This window comes from Cloeon dipterum, chromosome 2 (assembly GCF_949628265.1).
Source record: "Cloeon dipterum chromosome 2, ieCloDipt1.1, whole genome shotgun sequence".
NCBI lineage: Eukaryota > Metazoa > Arthropoda > Insecta > Ephemeroptera > Baetidae > Cloeon > Cloeon dipterum.
In genome coordinates, this window is record NC_088787.1 from 25475793 (window position 1) to 25497081 (window position 21289).

General features: G+C 38.9%; 1 protein-coding gene across 2 annotated transcripts; it reads left to right on the plus strand.

Moving 5' to 3' along the window:
* Positions 1–1195: 1195 nt before the first annotated feature.
* Positions 1196–19975, plus strand: LOC135936553 (uncharacterized). 2 transcript variants are annotated; one of them, XM_065479407.1, is made up of 11 exons: positions 1196–1341; positions 2600–2685; positions 7583–7650; positions 10816–10879; positions 12336–12389; positions 12535–12587; positions 14010–14117; positions 17601–17717; positions 17887–18106; positions 18869–18970; positions 19037–19975. In XM_065479407.1, exons 2-11 carry the CDS (start codon positions 2601–2603, stop codon positions 19138–19140), a joined length of 975 nt encoding a protein of 324 aa, XP_065335479.1. In that variant the 5' UTR covers positions 1196–1341; position 2600; the 3' UTR covers positions 19141–19975. The 2 variants fall into 2 exon arrangements, with proteins under 2 accessions (XP_065335479.1, XP_065335480.1); XM_065479408.1 differs by lacking the exon at positions 12336–12389.
* Positions 19976–21289: the final 1314 nt, after the last annotated feature.

A 21289-nucleotide genomic window follows, 5' to 3' on the forward strand; every position in this document is an offset into this window, starting at 1 on the left:
AGCAAATGAGATTTTTGTTATTAGTTACGTAATTTATTTTTCGCCCACTAGCTTAATTTTATTTTCAGTTCCTCTCTGGTCGTTCAAGTTTACAAAACTACATGACTATTTTTTGGTTCAGATCCTTGTTTTTTATGGTGAACGACAAAATTAAAATGCGCGCATTTAAATTTGGAAAATTAATGATTGATTTTTTTAATATTTATACTGAATTAAGAAGTGGTACACATGAATTAATATTCTTGCTTTTCAATACAAGTGATTAAATATAGAAGAGTAGAGTTTGGTGAAGGCCTTGTAAACAAATATTCCGAACTAACATGCGCACGGTGTTTTAAATAGCTCCTAAATGTCAAAAATGTAGACGACGAAATTTGGAATATAATGACCACGATGATGCAGAAAGACCAGTAAGGATGAAGTTGTTCCAAGTCAACGGCGTCTTTCAGGTTGCGTTGAATATATTCAAGCTCGAGCTTACAATTTAATTTGAGTAACTGAAATTTTTGTTGCCGTCTATGACTTTTTGAACTTATTTAAGATCGGTTAATTTTCTTCCTTAAATTTTAACATCCAAGTAAGGAACGATATGCCACCCGCACTGATAAACTGCTCTGCGGCACAGTTTTCCACCTTTTGCAAGGTTTGATTCTTTGGTGATCATTTCTCACATAGTTTGATTTGATCTATCAAAATTCTGGAATATTATCGGGACTGGATCTCTAGTTTGCATTATTTTAGAATAATATATAAAATATATGCCCCTGAACACCAAATTTATTCCCCCAAAAACAAAGTAATAAGGATCGAAAAGGTACACGTCTTTGATAAAAAGCAAACAGACACAAGCCCGATTGAGGTGCACGTGAGGCAGAAAAATATGGATCCGGTTTCGATTTTAATGAGATTCCACCGTAATGCACTTTGGAAAACATGCCGCTGCTTCCACTCGAGTTCGCATTCATTTCAATTTCCGCGCGAGACCTCCAACCGAGCCGAGCTGCTAATTATTTTTCATTCTGGCGAGAGCAGTGGCGCGTGATCGAGGCAAAAATTGGTAGAAAAGGGCACACGTGCGCCAAAGGTGAGCGAGGGTTGCAATCAGGGGTGCGGCCGGGTTCGCGGGGCGCTCTGGAGATGGCGGCCGCCTTTAGTCAGGGGCGCGCAGCACGCGGCTGCCGACTTCGAGGCGCGAGGAGCCGGCTCAGTGTGGCTGCGAAGACGCCACCGAGTCTGACTCTGGCTGCGGACGGTCGCTGCTGATGCGAGAGCCAGTCTGCTTCGGCCAAACTCACTGCTAGCAACTAACCACTTTGGAGAGGCTGATCGGACGCCGACGAGGTGAGTGGGGAAAAGCAAGAGAAATAAATCTGTAACAAATCGTGTTAGTTATAGGAAAGCACAGTTGAGGGAAAAGTTTCATTTTTGCGTGAGTGTTGAATTTGAATTGGTTGAGAGTAGGTTGATGTATTTCATAGCAAATTGAGACCTTTTTTTAATAATATACACACGCAGGAAATCAATAGAAAGAATGAAATGAAATTGTACACGGATTTTCCTTGTAGTTTGTCCGTTTCTATTAAGGCAGCAGAGTAATCACTCTTTGAAAATAAACTTCGAGCAAAGAATGGAATTTTGGCTTAAGATATTTTAGGGAAGTTGACGAGTGGCGGGACTTTTAAAAGATTTTGTCACTTTGCTTTTCTTTTTGGCCTTGCTCAACAATGAGACCAATGAGATGAGTTAAGCGGTGTTGATTAAAAAATCACTGCAGCTATTTGGGTTCGCAATACGCTAATTTTCTTAAAAAAACTTTTCAGCTGGCTTTCCCGAAATTTTCCAAAACATACACGCTTGTGTATAGTATATCATAACTCTGGGCCCCGTTTGAGTGACCAAAATATAAATTTAAAAAATCATAATAAAATTATATAGTGCCAGCAATTCTGCAAATAATGGACTTTTAACATTTTTTCTAGCAAAAACATTTTTACTTGAGGATTGTTGCAAGATGAATAACAAGACCTAACCCTCGTTATTTTTTTTTAATTTTCATATTCGCAGTCTTATTTGCCGCAAATACGACCTTTTTGGTGTCAAAATTAGTATGTTGGGGATGACCCCTAAATCTGTGGGTTTTCCAGCTGTTTTTGGCGTGAATCCACAGTGATTAATTTTAGCGAACCCTTTGACAGGGCGATAATTTTTTTATTTCAGGTAAATTACTGCTAATTAAGCCTGAGGGTACGAAAAAGTCGCTGTCCAGTTTGAGAGCATGCGAGATATATTAATTTTTCAGATTTTCACTCACAGGCACCTGTCTTAAAATTAATTCTGCGCAGATCCATTTGTAATTTTCCTTTCTTTGAAAGAAAATTTCAAAGTTTGATAAATGCACTTATAGTTTAATACTTTTAAAATCGGGTTTCACAATTTATTTATATTAGAATTATATTTGTCTATTAACTTAAACATCACTTGGCAGAAACAAATTTTTGTCATCATTAATCAAAATCAACAATAAATAAAACTATTCAATAGCTGTCCAAGTAATTTTTTGTGGGGAAAATAATTTTAATTCATGTGCCGATACTTCCAGAATGAATCATCTGCAACAAATACTTTGCTTAGTCCTGGTGGCAGTTGCGACGCGCAGTTTTGTTTCCACGGCAGCAATCGAGAACGGTGAGTGCACTCGTGTATTTCACAAACATTAGTTTCTGCGATTACATGGCAGGGTCTGTTTGTACATGATTAATCAATAGCCGAGTTCCAATTTCACAGTCGAATGTACCATCGGCTTTTAATTTCATTTGTTTAGAGTTGTAAATAATGGTTTAAAAAAAACATAACCCCATCAAGAGCTTATTTCAATATTCCGTGTGCTAATTTCCTTGTGGAGCAACTTGTTGGTCACTCCCGTGCACTAATTGAAACCGCTTGCTTTATTTATTGCCGCCGATAAACGCTACGATAATCGAGTTAATGCGGACCGTCGACATGGCCATTAGCCAAAGTTCCCACCACCACAGAGACCCTTTCAACTAGCTGTGGAGGTGGAATAACACTCAGGCTAATTGATCGAGAAATGAGCTGCCGGTCGAACGGAAAGTTAGGGCCTGGAGGTCAAGTCGAGACTAAATTTAAGTAGCTTAGAGGCGAATTTTTCGAACTTTCAGACGAGGTCCTTTTAATGAAGCCGTAGTGAAACTTAGCAAGTCTTTTAACTAGTTCAGAATTTACGGAACAAACTTAAACTGGAAAAACTCGAGCGCTTGGTGCAGTTCACAGACAAGCGCAATTAACGATGTCGCGAGCTCAACGACGCAAATGGAAATTTCCACTTCTTGCGTCACATTTGTAGCTTCCTTGGCTGAAGTTAAGATTTGCATTCCATTTTCCACGCGCCCCAGTTAATCCGAAGTGAGGAAAGCCAGTCGATTTGAATTATGGACGAACATGAATACAAAATAAACTCATTCAGGCGACGAGAGCAGTGAATGAATATCGATGAGAGAGCAGCGCGCTGACGTGCGAAGCAAACGCTCCCTGTCCTACTAAATCTAAATAATATTGTGCTTTCCACAGACGTCCTCGGAGGATTTAATTTATTTCGAAACATGGCCTGCATTGAAAAATGTAGTCATTGAATCAAATTTTCGAACAAAAATGGTCCCCTCTTTATAAAATCTAATTAGAACTGTCGATTTTATAATGTCATCTATTTTTCTAAATTATTTAATCTTATCGTAATGAGCACGAATCATACAAATATGAACCATGCGCACCATACTTAAAACCGTCCTAAATCAGCTAAAAATCCAAGTAATAGTACACATTTTTAGGAAGTCACAAAAAATTATTTCCAATTTTTGAAAGTCCAGTTGAAATTGGATACATCGCATATTTAATCCTTTCTCTATGTGAAGGGTTGGAAAAGAAATAGCTGCGTTTAATCAGTTGGAAAGTTCTTACACTTTATTTTTGAACTTTGTAGCAGAGAATCTTCAATTTGAAAGATTTTTAATAAAAATTAACGTCAGTTTTAATAAATTACTAGTCTCCCGATTGCAAAAAAATAATATTGAATACTTCTAACCTCAATAAAAATAAATTCATAAATTAAACCTCTGAAACCGTTTTAAACCTACTTCCCTTGTCATTTTTAACAGTTTCTATTCTGCGCCAATGCGCCAAGAATTGCAATTTCTGGATCATATTTCTAGAGAACGTGGTCGAAAAACAAATCATCTTGGAGCCGAGCTCGATCTCCGCCTTGCTCAAACAAGACGACTTTAATTAGCTGAGACTTAGGGTTCTTATTAGTCTCCCACTCATTGTTTTGCGACGGGCTTTCCGTTTCTTTGTTTGGCAGCAGCTTACGCGAGTACAAGTTCGGACAAAGGCGCGCCTAATCTGCCGGCTGCCTCCAACAAAGCGTCAAATCGACGACTCTTGCACACGGTGAGCAGGGGAAACAAGAGTTGTTCTGTGCAGTACACCCACCCGCACTCGTGAATGGAGAGCGCGTGTTTGCTAAGTAAGCTGAAAGCAACTCGATGTGATCGAGGGTAAAGCAAGCAAGTCCGCTCTCTCCATTGAGCAGGCAACCCGATTCTCGCGCAGCTCCGGTTCGGCTGTTGCGAAAGGCCTTGTAGTTAGCTTCTCGCAACCTTCTCTCAATTGTTATGCAACACCAATAGCGTTTGCTTTGAAGTTTTGTTACATAATAATAATGTGCAGAGAATATTTATTTACACAGATCCCAAGCCATAGTGATTTTTTTTGTAATTATATAACAAAAATAGTAAACAGCCCCTTGGCTTGCATTGTAAAGGCATTCTCAGGAGTGTCAAAGCAGTGGAAGATATTTGAGCATTTCGGGGATCTAATACTGGCTGACCAATGTCAGAGATGGAAAAAGGTGGTTAGTTTAGTGACTTGAAATGCTAAAATAGCTCAACGGGCTGGGAGGCGCACCGGCACCAACTCGCTATTAACTGTATAACGATTTGTTTTTTTATTTCCGCACCTTTCAATCGGCTCTAGAGACAAATTTCTGGCGTTTCAATGAAAGACTTCGGTGCAGGGAGGCGAAAAGATGGCCACATTGGGCCCCAGCTCCTCTGCGGCCACTTATTATTATCCTCTCGGCGGTGTCATTGGGACCCAGTGAGCAGAGGTTCCAAAAAAGGCAGTAAAAATCGGTCAATTGCCTCTTAATTTTAGACAGTTATTTTGTTTTAAAAATGCATGTCTATATGTCAGGAAAAAGGAAATATTTTTAAATTTGATCCTTAACAATACTTAACACATAATAAAAAAATCAGGTTTGTTAAAAAATCCTTCCATTTCCAAAATGACGGCCTTATTGATTAAAATATATTTATATTTTCATCGGTAACGAGAAGCAAAACTCGATTAAGTGGATATCATTAGAGAATTTAATTTTAGGTCTATATACTCAAGCTTCTATTTTGATTATTAATTAAATTAATTAGTTCATTAATTCTATTTTAAACATTTTTATCCTCTTAACTTCAAGTCCCTTTTGCTCGAGCTGTTTTCAGGCCAAACATTCTTTTTCTTGCTGCAGCAATAACAATCTGTGCCGTTCTTGGGCTCGTTGTCAAGAAAATTTCCTTGTTCTCCCACAAGAAACGCTATTCGCCTAGAAGCGAACAATAAATTCGCCGTTAGAAAATCGCTTCGAGCAATAAACGTCATTTCAGAGCTTTTCTAATTGGCACAAAAGGCAGACATCTTAATTGCCCGCAATTTGTTCCGAATAAGTCGCGGCGTCTCTCGGCCTGTGCTGCGGGGGCGGAGATTGCGTTTTGGCAAGTGAGCCGACAGACGCGTATCGATTGGGACGGCACCCCACGTGGGCGGCAATAGTGTCCCGCCGGCCGCCGACATCGACATTTTAAGTGCCTTTGGAGTGTTTCCAAACGCCGGCCTTGCAGTCGACCACATTAGCAGACTGCACGCGCATTACGCTGTTGGGCACCGAGAGTGCAGATTTATTTATTCATTCCGCTTGTGTTTACAGTCGCGAGCGGCCCTCAGCTTATGCACGGTGTGCTTTTAACCAAATGGACGCAATGGAATATATGCTTGCACCTTCTATGGAGACGGTTATTCCGTTAAAAGGAGCCACAACTCAAATTAAGCTGCTCATGCGCACCAAATTTTTAATCTTAGTTAAAGAGGATTTAAATTTTCCTTTTGAAGTGGAGTTTTATAGACTAACAATAAAAGTTCAGAAACTTTTGCATTCTTGCCTATATAGCGTGGTTAATTTTGTAGAATTTAGAAAAAGGTTTTTCCACAACAACGTGAAAAATTAAATCAGGGCCGAAAAACTATTGTTCAATTTCAGATTATGCAAAACTACTCGAAAAATATCGACAGCAAATATTTTTTCGCATGATTTTGATTTCCACTTTCGTGATTATATCCAACGGTGAGGCAAATTTCCCTTCTAGTGAAATCAATCATGATTTTCTCTAGGGAGACAGTGTTTACCGCTGGCATGCAAACTTAAGAGCCGATTTTATTGCAACCTGGGAGACTTCGAGCTCTTTTCCAATTTTTAGAGAGTATAAAGGTAAAAAGGAACTATCCACAATTATATCATAAATCTTATACAGACTGTTTAATTTATTTTAGTAATAACATGACATTCATTTCGTGATATTTGATTCAGAATCCAGTATTCCAATTAAATTGAACCTGAAACAAAAAGTTTTGAAACTAGAGTGCCAGGCCAATAATTGCACAAAGCGTAAACCAAAGCACAACACAGAATCAAACATGCGTGAGAGTGCGTGCGTTGATGGCGCCGACAAAGCCACTATTTGCTGCGGCACGCGGGGCCGCGGACAATCTGCGCCAAAGTGTTTCGCTCTTGGGCCACTTTTCACCTGAGCGAATTCGAACGGCAATAGAGAGGTGAGGGTGATTAAACAAGGGCCGCGTGCGCAATTCGCCTCGATCAACTGTTAGCTGGAGAGAGCGGCGCGTTTGTTTGATTGCCTCGCAATCAGAGAAACGCCGTCGCTCTCTGACCTTTGTCGAGTCACGTTACGGAGTGGCAACAGCTGCTGTTGGCACTTTGGTTTTAATAATTCACGCTCGTGTGTAGATCACGGAATGGCTTAACGGAAAATGAAGACAAAAAATTTAATTAAACGTTCCAGCTGTTTCAAAGAAGATATTTTTAACACTTTTTGAAGCAAAGAAATGATAGATGAGGCTATTCCAATATCTAATCTAGGTTAAAACATGTTTTAACTGGCGATCCTTCAGACTTGCATTCAAATAATACATAACAATAAACAAATGTTCCATTTCCGCTATGGAATTGGAGCACGCGATACGAAAAAGCTTTTCATTGAGCCAGGGCATAAGGATCCCTTATCCACTTTAAAGTGGTGCGCAGCGAGTGAATACGTTTTGTTATACAATGATATTTGACTCGTCCCGCCTGCCGGCTGTGGCGCAGTTTATTAAGCACAGCTCAAACACAGTGTGCAAGCACCATGGGCTCAAAAGACGGCCTTGTTTTTGTTTGTTCCAGCCACCCCGTCAAGTGCAAACAAGGTGAACGCTCTGGCTGCCGTCGCGCCCCCGCAGCAACAGCAGCAGGTAAGTTTCAAACGTTTTTTACCATTCTTTTCTTCCTCCTTTGCAGCTCACTTGTGCGAGTCCGCGAGGCAGTCGCAAAAATGCGTGGGAATCCAAGAAAAAGATATGAACTCGCCAGTCTACTAAATGTTTCTCATGTAGCAATAAGCTCCATGGACGAAAAAAAAATACTTCGAAATTTTGAATTTAGTTTAGAATTGTTTTTGTTAGTTAATCTTCAAACTGATGACAATGCATAGTATTAGCAGAAACAACAATTAATGTCCAAAATAATCACGTTATATTTGTCTGCGAAAAATAACAAAAAAGGTGAGGATTACAAAAAGCACTTGCCACAGATGTTGTTTTTAACCTGCTGCTTTCCTTTCAGAGTTTAAAATAACAGTTCAGACTTAATTAGTGCCTTTAATAAACACTTTGTTGATTGCTGGTTTGAAATAAACATTGTCGACACCTTGTTGACATAGAACTTCAGATTTAAGACCGCCTGCCTATTTTGAAGGATCACTTGGTGCACGAAAATTGCACTAACCATTGGTGTTACGACCAAAGGGAGAGAGATACGATGAAATTAAGTCAATAATTGAGTTTCTCGTGGTTGATTTAATTAAAAAATTCCACCCCAGGGGAAGGGGGTTCATCCCCCGATTATGAGTTCTAATAGTCGAAATATATTATTTTTTACCCAACGTGGGTAAGAGCAGCTCGAATTCTGCACAAAGTTTCCCCATTTAAAAATTTTAACTTTCAGAGTGCAAAAACACTTTTTGCAACTTTGACCTTGATTTTTGAAAACAACAACTTATTTTTGACAAGTTCTTATAAATTGTATTGGCCGCGTTTTGGCTATTTAAGGTTTTCGAAATTTAATGTACTAGAGCATGCCAGACTTTTATTGCTCTGACTAATTACGACAACTAATTGGGCCTCAGACTTAAAAAAATAACTATATAAACAAAAAAATAATTAATTTTATGGGTTAAATCTCATAAAAATTCACGTATAGCAAAATCAGACCGAAGTCATGGTGATGGACCTTAGATTATTGAGACAGTCACAAAATCACTTTTTTGTTCATTTAATGCTGCTTGGGATGATTGCACAATAGAGCAGTTATTGAGCGCTGGCGGCAAATATCCTTTAATAAATTTGGCAACCCTGTAAGACAACTTGCGCTGGCCGGAAAACAGGAATTTGTTGTAAAATTAACCTCTTTCAAATTAAAATTTTATGGAACTTCCGGAGCCTAGTTAAATGTGCAAATACCGGCAACTTCACAGTTTTCTTTTTCAGCTAGCATTTTCAATGAGCAAACTCATTTTCACAAGCAAACAACAAAAGCTGGAATTGTAATTTATGCCATCACCTTGGAACAAATGGCTCAGTATGAATATTTCACGGTCAAAAGCGCGCGTGGGTGCTCACAAAAGCGCGGCCGTTCGCTTCGCTTGCTCGTTTTCGACAACAGCTGCAATCCGCTCGGCATCTTTGTCCTGCCAGTTGCCTACCCACTCCTTTCTGGCTCGCTGCCCTGCGCTGGCGAAATAACTTTTAGATGTTATTCACTCAAGCAAGATCTAAATGCGGAGCCAAATTTGCATGGGAAAAATATTAAAGGCCCCACAAAGAGGGAACGACTGCATTAGATTAGCATGTTAAAATTTAGGTCTGCTCCTCTTTACCATGAAAGTGCTTTTCGTACAGAGTCAGTGAGTTTTGTGCCTGTAAAGCTTCCAAAATTCGTCCCTAATCTTATTTTGATTCATAAGCGCATTTAAGTTCGCTAAATATGCGATTTTTTGTAGAAAATGATCAGCTATATCGTGTTTTTCGTTTTTTTTTCAATTCAAATAAAGAATATTTGTTGTAAAAGTCAAATTTTGATGGATTGTTTCGTTATCAAATTTGTTTTACGTCAGCATGTTCCCAAGTTTTGTGAATTCCACCTTGAAATTTAAAAATTAATGTTTATTTCTAGAAACGATAAGACTCAATATTATTTAAACAGTTTTCTGTTTCTAGGCCTCTTGGTTAAATGAACATAATAAGCTTTCCAAAACTGTAGAGTCACAAAAAAGAGCAGAATCTTCACGGTTTTTTACTATTTTGAGCATTTTTAGGTGTTTAAATACGGGCAGACTGTTTTAGGTACTTTTGGATGACTTGTACGGGTTTCTTGTTCATTTAATGCCAAAATTAGTCAGTCTAGTAAAAATTAGAATTTCAAGTCACATTCCCAGCAAAAAATCTGTTGTCCCTGTGCAATTACAACAAAATGAAATTAACTTTCACCGCCATCTGACGTCAATGGTGAATGGTGGGCGAGAATATTGAAAATCTGTGTGTTTGTGCGGCGCCAGATTATGATTGCGTAGATCGATCTAGCTAATTCGCCCTGACGAACGGGCAGGGCAAACAAATGTGGAGCAAATCGACCATTTCCAAATGTGAGATGTGAGCCTACTGTTTGCTCTCTCATCGTTCGCAGCGGCCCAGGTCAGGGAAGTTTTGATTGCCACCGTGCATTGTGCAGCAGACCGAAAATAAATATCTCAAAAGCTAGCTCCAAGAGCGAAATTCTCCAGCGGAAACGTGCGCAAATGAAAACAGACGAGAAGGCTCGACGACGTCGTCAGAAAATGTGGAAAAACTGTTGGAGGCAGTGCCACGTGCGGGGGCGAGAAAATACGTTTCAAAGACAAATTGAATGCTCACTTCGTGAAAAAGCAAATGGATTTATCTACGAATTTAAAAGTCAAACTCTCGGAGATTGTATCTCCGCGTGTTGTGTGATTCAGCCAACTCGTTTTTTCTTAGGAAAAGCACTCTCGTTCTTACACATCCCTCGGAATTCTTACATTAGAATTGCTCGGCCGTGCTTCCCCTGGGCAAACAGTCGGCAAACGTGTTTCCTACGGGGCTTGGCGTCTGCGGAGTCGGATAATTAACACTGTAGGTGCGACGAGCAACTCCTGTACCGCACAGTCAGCTCTGTCGTGCAAAGTTTTAAATGCCTGAGAAGATTTCCTTCTTACTAATAAATAAAAACAGTAAAATACAAATGAAATAATCTAACCGAGGAAGTGTTTTCTCAAATATTTATTCGTATTTTTTTATGTAATGTAATGTAATATTTAAAGCAGCAATTGATAAATCATTTTTCAGGATGACGTGGCCCAGTTGAAGAGCCTGAAGGATGCAACAAAGTTGACGCCAGCGAAACAATCTGGTGAGCAAAGATTGAAAATCATTAAAAATGACAATCAGAGCGCGAAGCTCATTATGAGCCGTCGCCCCTATTCTCCACTTTCGTCCGCCTCTCTCACTACACAATCTCTAAAATTCCACTCGGGTGGTTCGCTCAGTCCGCTATGATTGCTCTTACCTTTATCAGCGTTATCTGCGCTCGCCACCTGCATCTGCGACACAAAAGGAAGAATCGATGCCAGAGAAATTCCCCATCGGCGTCACGAGATGCTTTTATTCTCTGGAAATGAAAATGTGTTTGTTCATGAATAATTGGAGTGAATGATTGACAGAAAGATTCTACATTTTTCCCAGATTCATATTGAAAAAAAGCTTCACGTTATGGAAAGTGATGGGGTTTAGGCCCTAAAAAAATAAGTCTTAGGGTAAAATGGTTTTTAATTTTTATTATTATTAATGGTTTATTAAACGCAAAATATGCGTGCAACACTCTACATCTGAAGGTTACTCAATTTTTACACATTTTCGCTGCTCTTCTCTCAAAGTAAGTTTTCTTGCTGTACACTTTTGGATTTTTTCACACTTTTTTAATTTTTATAAATCATTATTTTTAATTATATTATAGCGGTTCGGTGGCAAGTTAAACATGCAAAAGGTATTTTAAAGCATTAAAAATTAATTTTGATGGATTATATGCCCCTAGCTACGATCTCGTTTTTGGCAAAGCAGTAGAAGCTTGTGTCAAACTAGTTTCGTTTTTATCACAGAAAGGAAATGAGAGAAATTAAATCTTCTTCCCACATGAAGGCTGAGATTCACAGAGAAAATCGGAAAAATCTTGTTCTTGCAAATCAGATAGTGAATCCATACAGTTCCTCGATTGAAAAACGAAAACAAACATAAGCGATAAAGCTTTATAATATTTTTGCGAAACCCAATTAAAGTGAGGATAAAAATATATTATTACGTGCAGTAATTCATTTTCACCATTTTTGTCCCCAAAGCCCAAACCTTGTAAAATCGATTTATTTCCTATTCCAATCATTTAAATTTATTGTTTTTTGATTATATGCATCATCTAAGAATTTTCTACAAAACCTACGAATCTAGTACAGTACAATTTCAAACTAAACAAGCTTTTTCTGCACCCACTACAAAAAATATTGTTTTGCTTTGGCCGAGGCAAGTTTTAAAGAGGCGTTCAGCGCGTTGAACGGTGAGAACGGTGTAATAAAGTGAGAGAGTAGGTGGCGTCGGCAGAAATGATGAGTTTTGGCAGAGCCACCGGCGACTTTGTAATTAATTTGGCCTGGGGCGCCGACGGAAGCGACGAGATGTACACTAGCTCACTCCTTAGTTGGATAAAGTCGGTTAGTCTCATTACGCGTTGCCGAGAGTGGCTCGCCCTGCCGTTTCTATCCCACGAAGCAAAAAGTCGATTTCACGACGCGCGACACGCTATGCTTGTCCTTTTTCAGCCGCAGCCGCCAAACTGCCTGCGGATCTGGTTGCCAAAAGACTAACGCACGCAGGCAAGTACATAAACCAAATCCGTGTGTCTTGGATTTCCACTATACTAGTAAAAGCGTAGCGCAGCCTGCTCGACTCGAGTGCTGCGCAAATTGCATACTCTCCAAGCAAATCCTCGTTTTTGCTTAATGCTGACAAACGTTTCAGCGTTCCCGAGTGCGTCGCAACCGCTAGTTGGACCCAGGTCTTTGGATGTCGTGGTGAGTTTTTTCGCATTTTTACTGTGCTCTGCGCATATCACGCTTCAATGCACTTCACTTGGAGTTTGACTGACAAAAGCGAGCCTTTGCTTTGCTCTCCCGTGCAGAACAGAAATAATCATTAAAGGGTCTGATGAGGTCAAAGTGATTTGTTATTGAAAAAATCAGTCAGATTTAACGGGTAGTTCAGAGACTGAACTAAAAACGAGATGTATCAAAATTTAAATATGGATGTATTTGTATTGTAAGTATTTTTCGGGTACAAATTTTAAGTCTGTCACCTTATTCTACAAGAAGAGCTCATTCGGCAGCAGAAATTATACTAGGAAAATAAATGAGAGCTTTGGAATTTAGACGATTACAAACAATTTTATTTTAATTCTCTTTCAATCGCTATTGGAACAACAAATGCAATGAGCACTAGGACATTGCAATTAAATCATTTAGCCCGTTTGAATTGAACTCGCCATAAGATATTTGCCCAGTTCGAAAAATTAACTTGCAATAATAACAAAATCGTGTTAAACGGCTACAACAATCTTCATTAATAAAACGCCACATGCAGATCTGCTAATTTCTTTAAAATAAGAGTGCTTTCTCTTTCCCAAAAAGTTAACCCAATCGGAACGTTTTTGCTAAAAATGTAGTAGCACTGTTTTAAAGAAGTGATTTTTACGAGTCATTCTTCATAAAAATGATAAAGTTTTCAATTTTATCCTTGTTAAAAATTAAAAACATACTTCATTCCTGTTGCTTAAAAAATTTCTTCTTGGATTTCTTATTCCGACCAGTTTTTCAGTACTGCCCTAACGAGAATGAAGTTTGTTTTTAATTTTCAAATGGAAAAACGACCATCAAGTGTCGGAATTTTAACGAAGAATAATTTTTAACTAAAAGGCTTTTAACCAACATGGCTCAGAGATAAACGAGCAAATACAATGGCAACGATGTTGTACGTTGAAGCTTTATATTTTCAATTCCGAAAGTTGAAATTTCAAATATGGCACAAAATCATAAAATATTCTAGACACACACACATTATTCTAAAATGTAGAACGTTGATGTAACCAGAATCATAATCAGTTACCCGCGTTCAATCAGTAGCTAATTAGCAACGCTACAAAACAACCGATTCGATCAAAATCATTTTACGGTTTTGCGTAACGTTCTAAATCGGTCTCTCTCGCAGCTGCGATAAATTTTCAATTTGCCTGGCTGTGTTGCGTCACTACAGGATACAATCCTTTTTCCCCACCGATCCAAACGCGCCATAACAGGAATTATGTGTAAGTTCTACTATAAAGCTTGCTTTCCATATCAGGCGGTTAAATAATTTCATCCACTCCAGCGGCTTCAAATCATTTTCATGGACCAGCTTAGTTCGAGAGCTCTATTTCATCCCTTTAATCTGGTGTCTTTCAGGCGCGCGAAATGGGAGTGACGCCGATGCAGCTGGCAGAATACGTTTTCTGGACAGGTGACGAGAGGGGTGTCTCGCTCGCCATACAAGAGTTTCTTCAGCAAGGCCTGGTGAGTATTCATCTAATTCAATTTCAATTCGTTTTTAACTCTCCAAATAACTCAAAATATTTTACAAACATTTAAAGTCAAGAAAATCACATTAGGAGAAATAAGGCATTATTTGTAGTGTTAGTGAACAACCCGCTAAAACTCGTGAATAAAATAGTAACAAAATTTACCTCTTATAAACACTCGCCACACTACAACCTATACTACATTAAATACTACACAACATTTGACATCACATATGTACAATTTACAGTATTTGGGAAACTGGGAACTCGGACACAATTTAATTTCGGACGGGAGGTAATTCCGCTGTTGCGCGATTCGGAAAGAAAACGAATTCAATCCGAGGTTAGTGCGCGTTCGAGGAGGATTAATTTTCAATTAGTTAAAAAAATTAATACAAAATTAACCAATCTCAAATTTTTAAATTCTTGTATTTATTTGTAAGAGAAAGTGGCATATTTATCAAATCAAGAGCCATTGGATTGTGCAGCGTTTACAATATTCTACGATTTAAATATGATACGCTCAAGTGATTTTCAAGCTCTACAAGTAGTGAAGCACTAAAATTATTTTCACTTTCCCTATGTAAGGAAAAGATTTCATTTCAATAAGAGGAACAACCTAATAGTTATTGAATAATAGCAAATCACGTTCTTTTCAAGGAAACTTTGTTGGAAGTTTTGTTGTTGTTGGGAGCCAATAAATTTGGAACAAAATAAATCAGGCTTATTTTTGCTACGATAAACTCAGCTTACATTTAGAGAAGGCAAACTTTTCCGCTTTAGTTCAGAGAAGTCTTACAAAAATACTTGAGATTTTCTTTTGTAAAATTTAAAAATCTGTATCGCAGAAATATAACAATTAATTTAGTTACTTTCACAAAAAATATGAGATGAAATAACTAACTTGTAACAACAAATTAATACTGAAGCAAAAATGCGTGCACTGCTCTGATAATATTCTATCTCTTTTGTGGAGAGGCGTCGTGCTATCAGTAATTGAGTTGTCGGTGCGGGGAAATTTTCAATTTGCAGGCGGCACGCGCGCGCTCCTTTGCGGGCTTGAAGGATGCATCCGCGCTGTCTTGGGTAAATCTAATAAGGAAACTTTGTGCTTTGCTCCTCGAACGTCACGCTGAAAATGTCCAGGTGAATTTCACTCTAAGGAGGATAAGGATTACTTCACCTCTAACGTGGCGTGAAATGCACTCCAAAATCTGATGCAAAAGCAAACAGAACCTGAACTGATTTCACCAAAATATGTTTTGATCTTCATTAGCTGCAGTTCTCTTGCATGCAGAGTTTTTTTATGCAAACAAAATCTATTTTGTCATTTCAAAACTAAAAATCTAAACAAATTTTAAATCCAGTACGAAATATAGTTAATAATATCAATAATGAGAATCTGGCTTTTTTCCGTTTCTTTTTTGCGGGTTTGAACCCACACAAGCGTTTCATTCAGTTTCCCCGTGTTTGTCACATTTAGAGAAGAAAAGCGGTGCTTGGTTTCATCTGCCAATTACAGTTGAAAGCGGAGCAGGCGGAACGCATTTGCAATCCTCTTACCGGCGCCCACTCGCTGCCTCATTATATTTCACCCTCGCCATTGTCTCTTTCCCTCACAGAAGAAGGGCAAACTTACTTTCGTCCCCATTCACCTGCTGCTCTCGCGAGCCAAAAATAAACTTCTTTGCTGGATTGAGTGAGTGCCTCCGAGGTGTTAAATAAACATCATTATTTGCAGACGCCGAGAACTGCTTCGTGCAAATCGATTCGATTTCGCCAACTGCTTTGCTGCTGCCTCAATGGAAAAAAAACTTGTTGGCCCTTCTCTGAAAAGGAAGGCAATTTATAATGTGATCTGGTTGATTAATTTTATACAATATACAGACAAGTTTGACATATTTTTAGAACCAATTTTTTAAAATGTAAAATTAATGAACTGGCTAAACTCTGCGTGGAATTCAGGATAATATGGGTTAGCTATTAGTGAAATTCTGAGAGTAACAATTGAATAACACTTTCACGCATTCCTTATCAGCAGTGCTTTACTTCTAAAACAAAATTCATAGCCGCAGTATTCAGTTTTAGCTGCGGAGAATTCTGAATCAACGAACGCCGAAAACGTATGGCTTATTTTTTATTTTTTGCTTTTTAATCCTGTCCGGGGACCGGGAAGGACATGCGCTGTACTAGTACGAATGCTGAAATTCACCCAATAACACCGCGAATGGATAACATGGGCGCACCAGGCCGCTCAGGAACCCAGCTCACCGAAGGACCACTTTGCCTCCGCACCGAGGACTGCATTGAAACGCTAGAAATTCGTCCCGTGAAGCCAAATCACGCATGCTGGAAAGGTGCAAACCAGCAAGTAACGAGTGGGCTTAGGGCTTTGCAGCTACAGAGAATTCTGAATCAACGAATGTCGAAAACGTATGGCTTATTACTCGTCAAAAGCGGAAAGAGGAACACAATTAGTGACGAAATCTTGCATGTCAACCCCGGCCCCCACCAATCACCTTCCTGTGATTTAACTTTACCTCACAAAAAATCACAAGCTAAAATAATTAAATGAAATTTTAAAATTCGTAAAGTACAAGAATTGAATAAACAAAATATCCTCAGATAAATACATACTAAAATGCTGGAGAGCAAGAGACGAACTCGAATTGTAGTCACAATTCCAGCGGATAAAATTTAATCCAAGCACGGTGCCACAAAAGGACTGGAAATTACTCGTCGGGAAGAAGAGAGCCCTTGTGCGTGTTATCATTCGCTCCCACGCGTTTTTGCGCCAGAGCTCAACGGGCAACATTACAATTTCCACCGCTCTTTCGCCACAGCCCGTTTGTTAAAAGCGGCTAATAAAAACCTGAAGCAAACAGCAACACACACCGGAGAAGAGAGAAAAAAACGTGTGCTGGAGGGATAAGTGGGCGGCCATTCACGAAACGAGCTTTTTATTCATAATATTTTGCACACGCATCTCGCGAGCTTTTTTATGGGCGGCGGCGGCGGCAGCCGAATGAAGTGTCGCGTGGGAGTATTCGCCATAGAAACGGCGCCGTTGCCAAGGCTTCCATTCATGATGAGCCGAGGCCCCCGCGCAAATTGCACCGCCGTTCTCTTCGGTGAATCGGCTTTCCCACTTTTTGGCCGCACGCACCCCTTTGGCAGCTAGACTCGGTTTACATCGGCAGAGTTAATACAAATTTGGTTTCGTATCCGAGAACTCACGATCCGATTCTGACACGCCATGTTTAATAAAGGGCAATCATGCTGATTGGGAGTGGGCGAGGAATTTACAGCAATTTTATATTTTCACTCATAAAACTTGTTACGTAATCGTAAGAGTTCAATTAAATTTTTAAAACCTTTTCGTAAACTTGGTAAAAAGATGCTTGAGATGTACAAATTTTTTGAATAAAAATGAAGATTTTTATAAGTAATTTAATTACCTACTTGATAAACTGTTTAGATTTCCCGAGAGGAGGCAGTGACGTTTTTGCGTGAGATCCGCCAGAGCATCAGCATCCTGCAAAATTATTACGCGGAGAGAAAGGCAGAGCAACAGGAGGTGGAGCAAGAAGCACTGGTGAGTTTATTTGTGCGCCGAGTCAAAAATAGGCTGGCGAAAAGTTTAATTAAACTCACTTCTGGTCATGATAAAATTCCGAATTCATTCTGATGAATGGGACATGATGAAAATATGAATATTTGCTCTTCCTGCTCTCTCTCATTTTCTCGATTTATTTGACGAGCAGGAAAGGGCGGCCGCCCTGCAGGAGGCACTGGCAATAAGTCGGCTGAGGCAAGAGCAGCAGAAGCAGCAACAATTACAGGAGAGCAAGGCCATGAACGAGGAGGAGTACTCGGACCTGCTGCAGCACCTCAAAGATTCTGACGCTCAATTCACCGAATTCTCGCTGGAGGAGGTCATTTACCAGCTGGCGAAAATGCTTTTCTCGCAAAATCTCGTCACAGGTAGAGAATAGCATATTTTTTTGCTAATATTTCAAGCGAAACATCAGCGTTTATTTTATTTTAAAAAATCCAACATAGCAAAATATCCCATCTTGATTGCCAGACAACGAACAAATTTGTTGATTTAAATTTATCATTATTAGAGGTCTCAGCCAGAGCCAGCCGCGCTACGTCGCCAGCCACCGGTCAAAAAGTTTGGAAAATTCAAAAGTGCTGGAGAAAAATTAACCTCTGTCAAGCACTCTAAAAAATTTAACTTTAAAAATTTGGGCAGCGGCGCCAGGCAACAGCAAAAATGCTCAGCTGCCGCTTCAAAATAACGCGGCTGACAATGAGACCTCAAACATTAACCAAAATATGAAAAATAAACTAGGAATCTAGGCAGGTTTAAATTAAACGGATTATCCAATCACCATCGCTGGATGCACTATCATTTTTAAAACAAGTTCATATCAAAACAGTGAAAAAAATATCCCGCCACAAATTGTTAATTTACACAAATTTGAATTTGGCATGGTTAACATATCCACACTTTTGCATTGTTTAAGTAAAAATTAATGGTCTGCTTTAATTTAGAAACATTTTTTTAAATGTGAATTTGTGGCTGAAAATCAGAAATTTAGCAATAATTATAATTATATAAAGACGTGGTTTGGCTATACCTCTTTAGTTTTTTGCTTTTCAGCTCTTCTTTATTTTCATTTACAAACTTATAATATGTTCCCATAAAAATAGATTCGTCTAATTACGTGCATTTTGTAGGAAATGGGCAGGCTGAGGCGCAGAAAGTAATGAAAAAATTTTCCTCGTTCTTGAAAGAGGAAAAATCTCAAATGCCACAACAGCTGCAGCGAAAGGTTTTCGGTGAGTTTAAGTTTCGCCCGAGCAAAGCCAATTAATGCAACATTATTTTTGCCCATGAATTTTTAGAAGTTTTGAGCGCGGCTCTGGTGGACGCGATGCGCGAGCAGCCCCTGACCGACGCAGCCGTCTCAACAGCCGCACCTGCCAAGAAGCCGAGTAGAAAAACCTAAAACCTCACTGACCCCGATCCTTCAACCCCCTCACTCAATCAATTACTGCGAAATTCGCAACATAATGCAATTTTTCTCATTTGAAAAAAGTAGGACCCTCACGGAGCGGACTGGACTCGTAACTCTCAGCTGAAATGCAAATATCATGTCCCGCGCGTGTAATAAGTTTGATATGCTGTGCGAAAACAAATAATCTGTATGTGAATTTTCCAGTCTGCTCTGTTTAAAAAAAATGCCACACCGAATTGTGTTGTTTCTATTCAATAAAAGAAAAAAGCGAATAATTAAATCGTTAGTGCAACATCTCCCATAATCAACGAAACATTTGCTTTACCAACCGGGTTAGACTTTATATATCTATTTATGTATCAAAACGCACTTCTTGCAAAATACGACTGAATTGGACTGCTTGCGAACTACTAAATTTAAGCAGATGAAAATGTAATTTACCTTCCATATGGCAAAAACGGGCTTGCGAAACTTGTAACCTCAACATACACCTCTGTAAACTAGTGGACTATTATTTCGAATTAAACCCTATTCACTGTCTATCCTCTGCTTGCAATTTAGAATGATGGTTGGAATTTGTGCGTCGGTATGTAGATGTTTATTTGCCAATAAAACCAGTCAGAACGTAATAAGACTCGACCAAAAGGTGTAAAAAAGAGGAAAGCGGATGTCTAACAAAACGTTCTGGCTCTTTCGCTTCAAGCTGTTGTTCCGGTGATGGCGAATTGCGACCGAAATTCGCATCAGCGGAAAGAAACGGCGAGCATGTATTGCGACATATTTTAGAGAAATCGATTAAACGTACATTACTGTACACCAGCTGTGATGTTCCCAGGTGTTTTATTTTGACCCCCACCGCAAAGAGAGGAGACTCGCTCTCGTGCGTGTTCAAGTGACCCGCGAGAGAGAATTATTTTAAATTCAAATTTACGGCCGCAATCCTCTTTATGTACACGAAAAGAGCCTTTTATTGAGTTGGCAATTGTGTGCTTTTTGCGGTAACCTTTCCAGCGGCAGATAATACATTCGATTTTGTCCGCGAGTGGTCACAATTCAAGAATAAAAATGCTTCCAGTCGCAGAGTAGAGAGGCGCGAATAACGTCATAAATGAGTCAACATTTTTATTCTTTTTATCTTAATGATTTTCGTTTGTGGTTTGCAATAATTGCTGTTGCTCTACTTGGAAATAACAAAAGTCAATTATTATTATTAAAAATTAAGGTTTTAAATACATTATCATGCACTGCTTGTTTCAAATTACTTAAGGTAAATGTGAAACATAAGATGGAGAAGAAAATTGCCACAAGAAGATAACTCCAGCAAGACTTCATTGAATAAAATTTGATTTCTTTCGAGTTAATTTGAGCAATAAACCTTTCTCGTAAACGACCTAGTTTGTGATCAGTGCGGTTTTTCGCCGTCTTTTTTTATTTTTTTGAAGCTGCTAAAAGGAAAATCTTAAAAAATTATCTTACATACTGGTCTAGGCTTATATTCCAAAATTGGAATTTTAAGATCATTTGATCTATCTTATTTTTTACCAAAAACAAATTATTTTACAAAATCGTCCAAAAACATCCACAAAATCCCATGCTATAGATTAAACTTTAAAAAGGAGATGCTTCTTATTTCTTCAAACAAGAAAAATTGAAGTCATGCTAAATATCATGATTTTTTTTTAAAAAAAAATAACGGAAGTTTCAGCTGTTTCCAATTAGAACTATTTCAAATCCACAGCAAAATTAAATAAACCATGCGAGGTAATTTATAATCAATTTTTGGAAATACTAAAAAAACTAGATCAATTTTGAGGCTTGAAGTGCGTCTTTGTTTAAAAATTAAATTAATTTATATCAAAGGACTGGAAAATTGATAATTTATTAGACACGCGCGCGCCTCTCGCCGATGTCGGGTCTCGAGCTTTTTGGCCGACCGACGACCAAGTCCTCTCCGCCCATATTAACTTTGAGGCCAGCCGGCTGACCTTGCCAGGGTCAAAGGTCCGAGCGCAAAACAAACTCCGCACGCTCGTGTCCAAATGGTTTTATTGTGACGCGACCAAATAAAAGTTATCTCGCTCCTCTATCTGCTGTTGCTGCTGCTGTGCTGCGAAATTTAAAATATATAGTGAGCCGCACG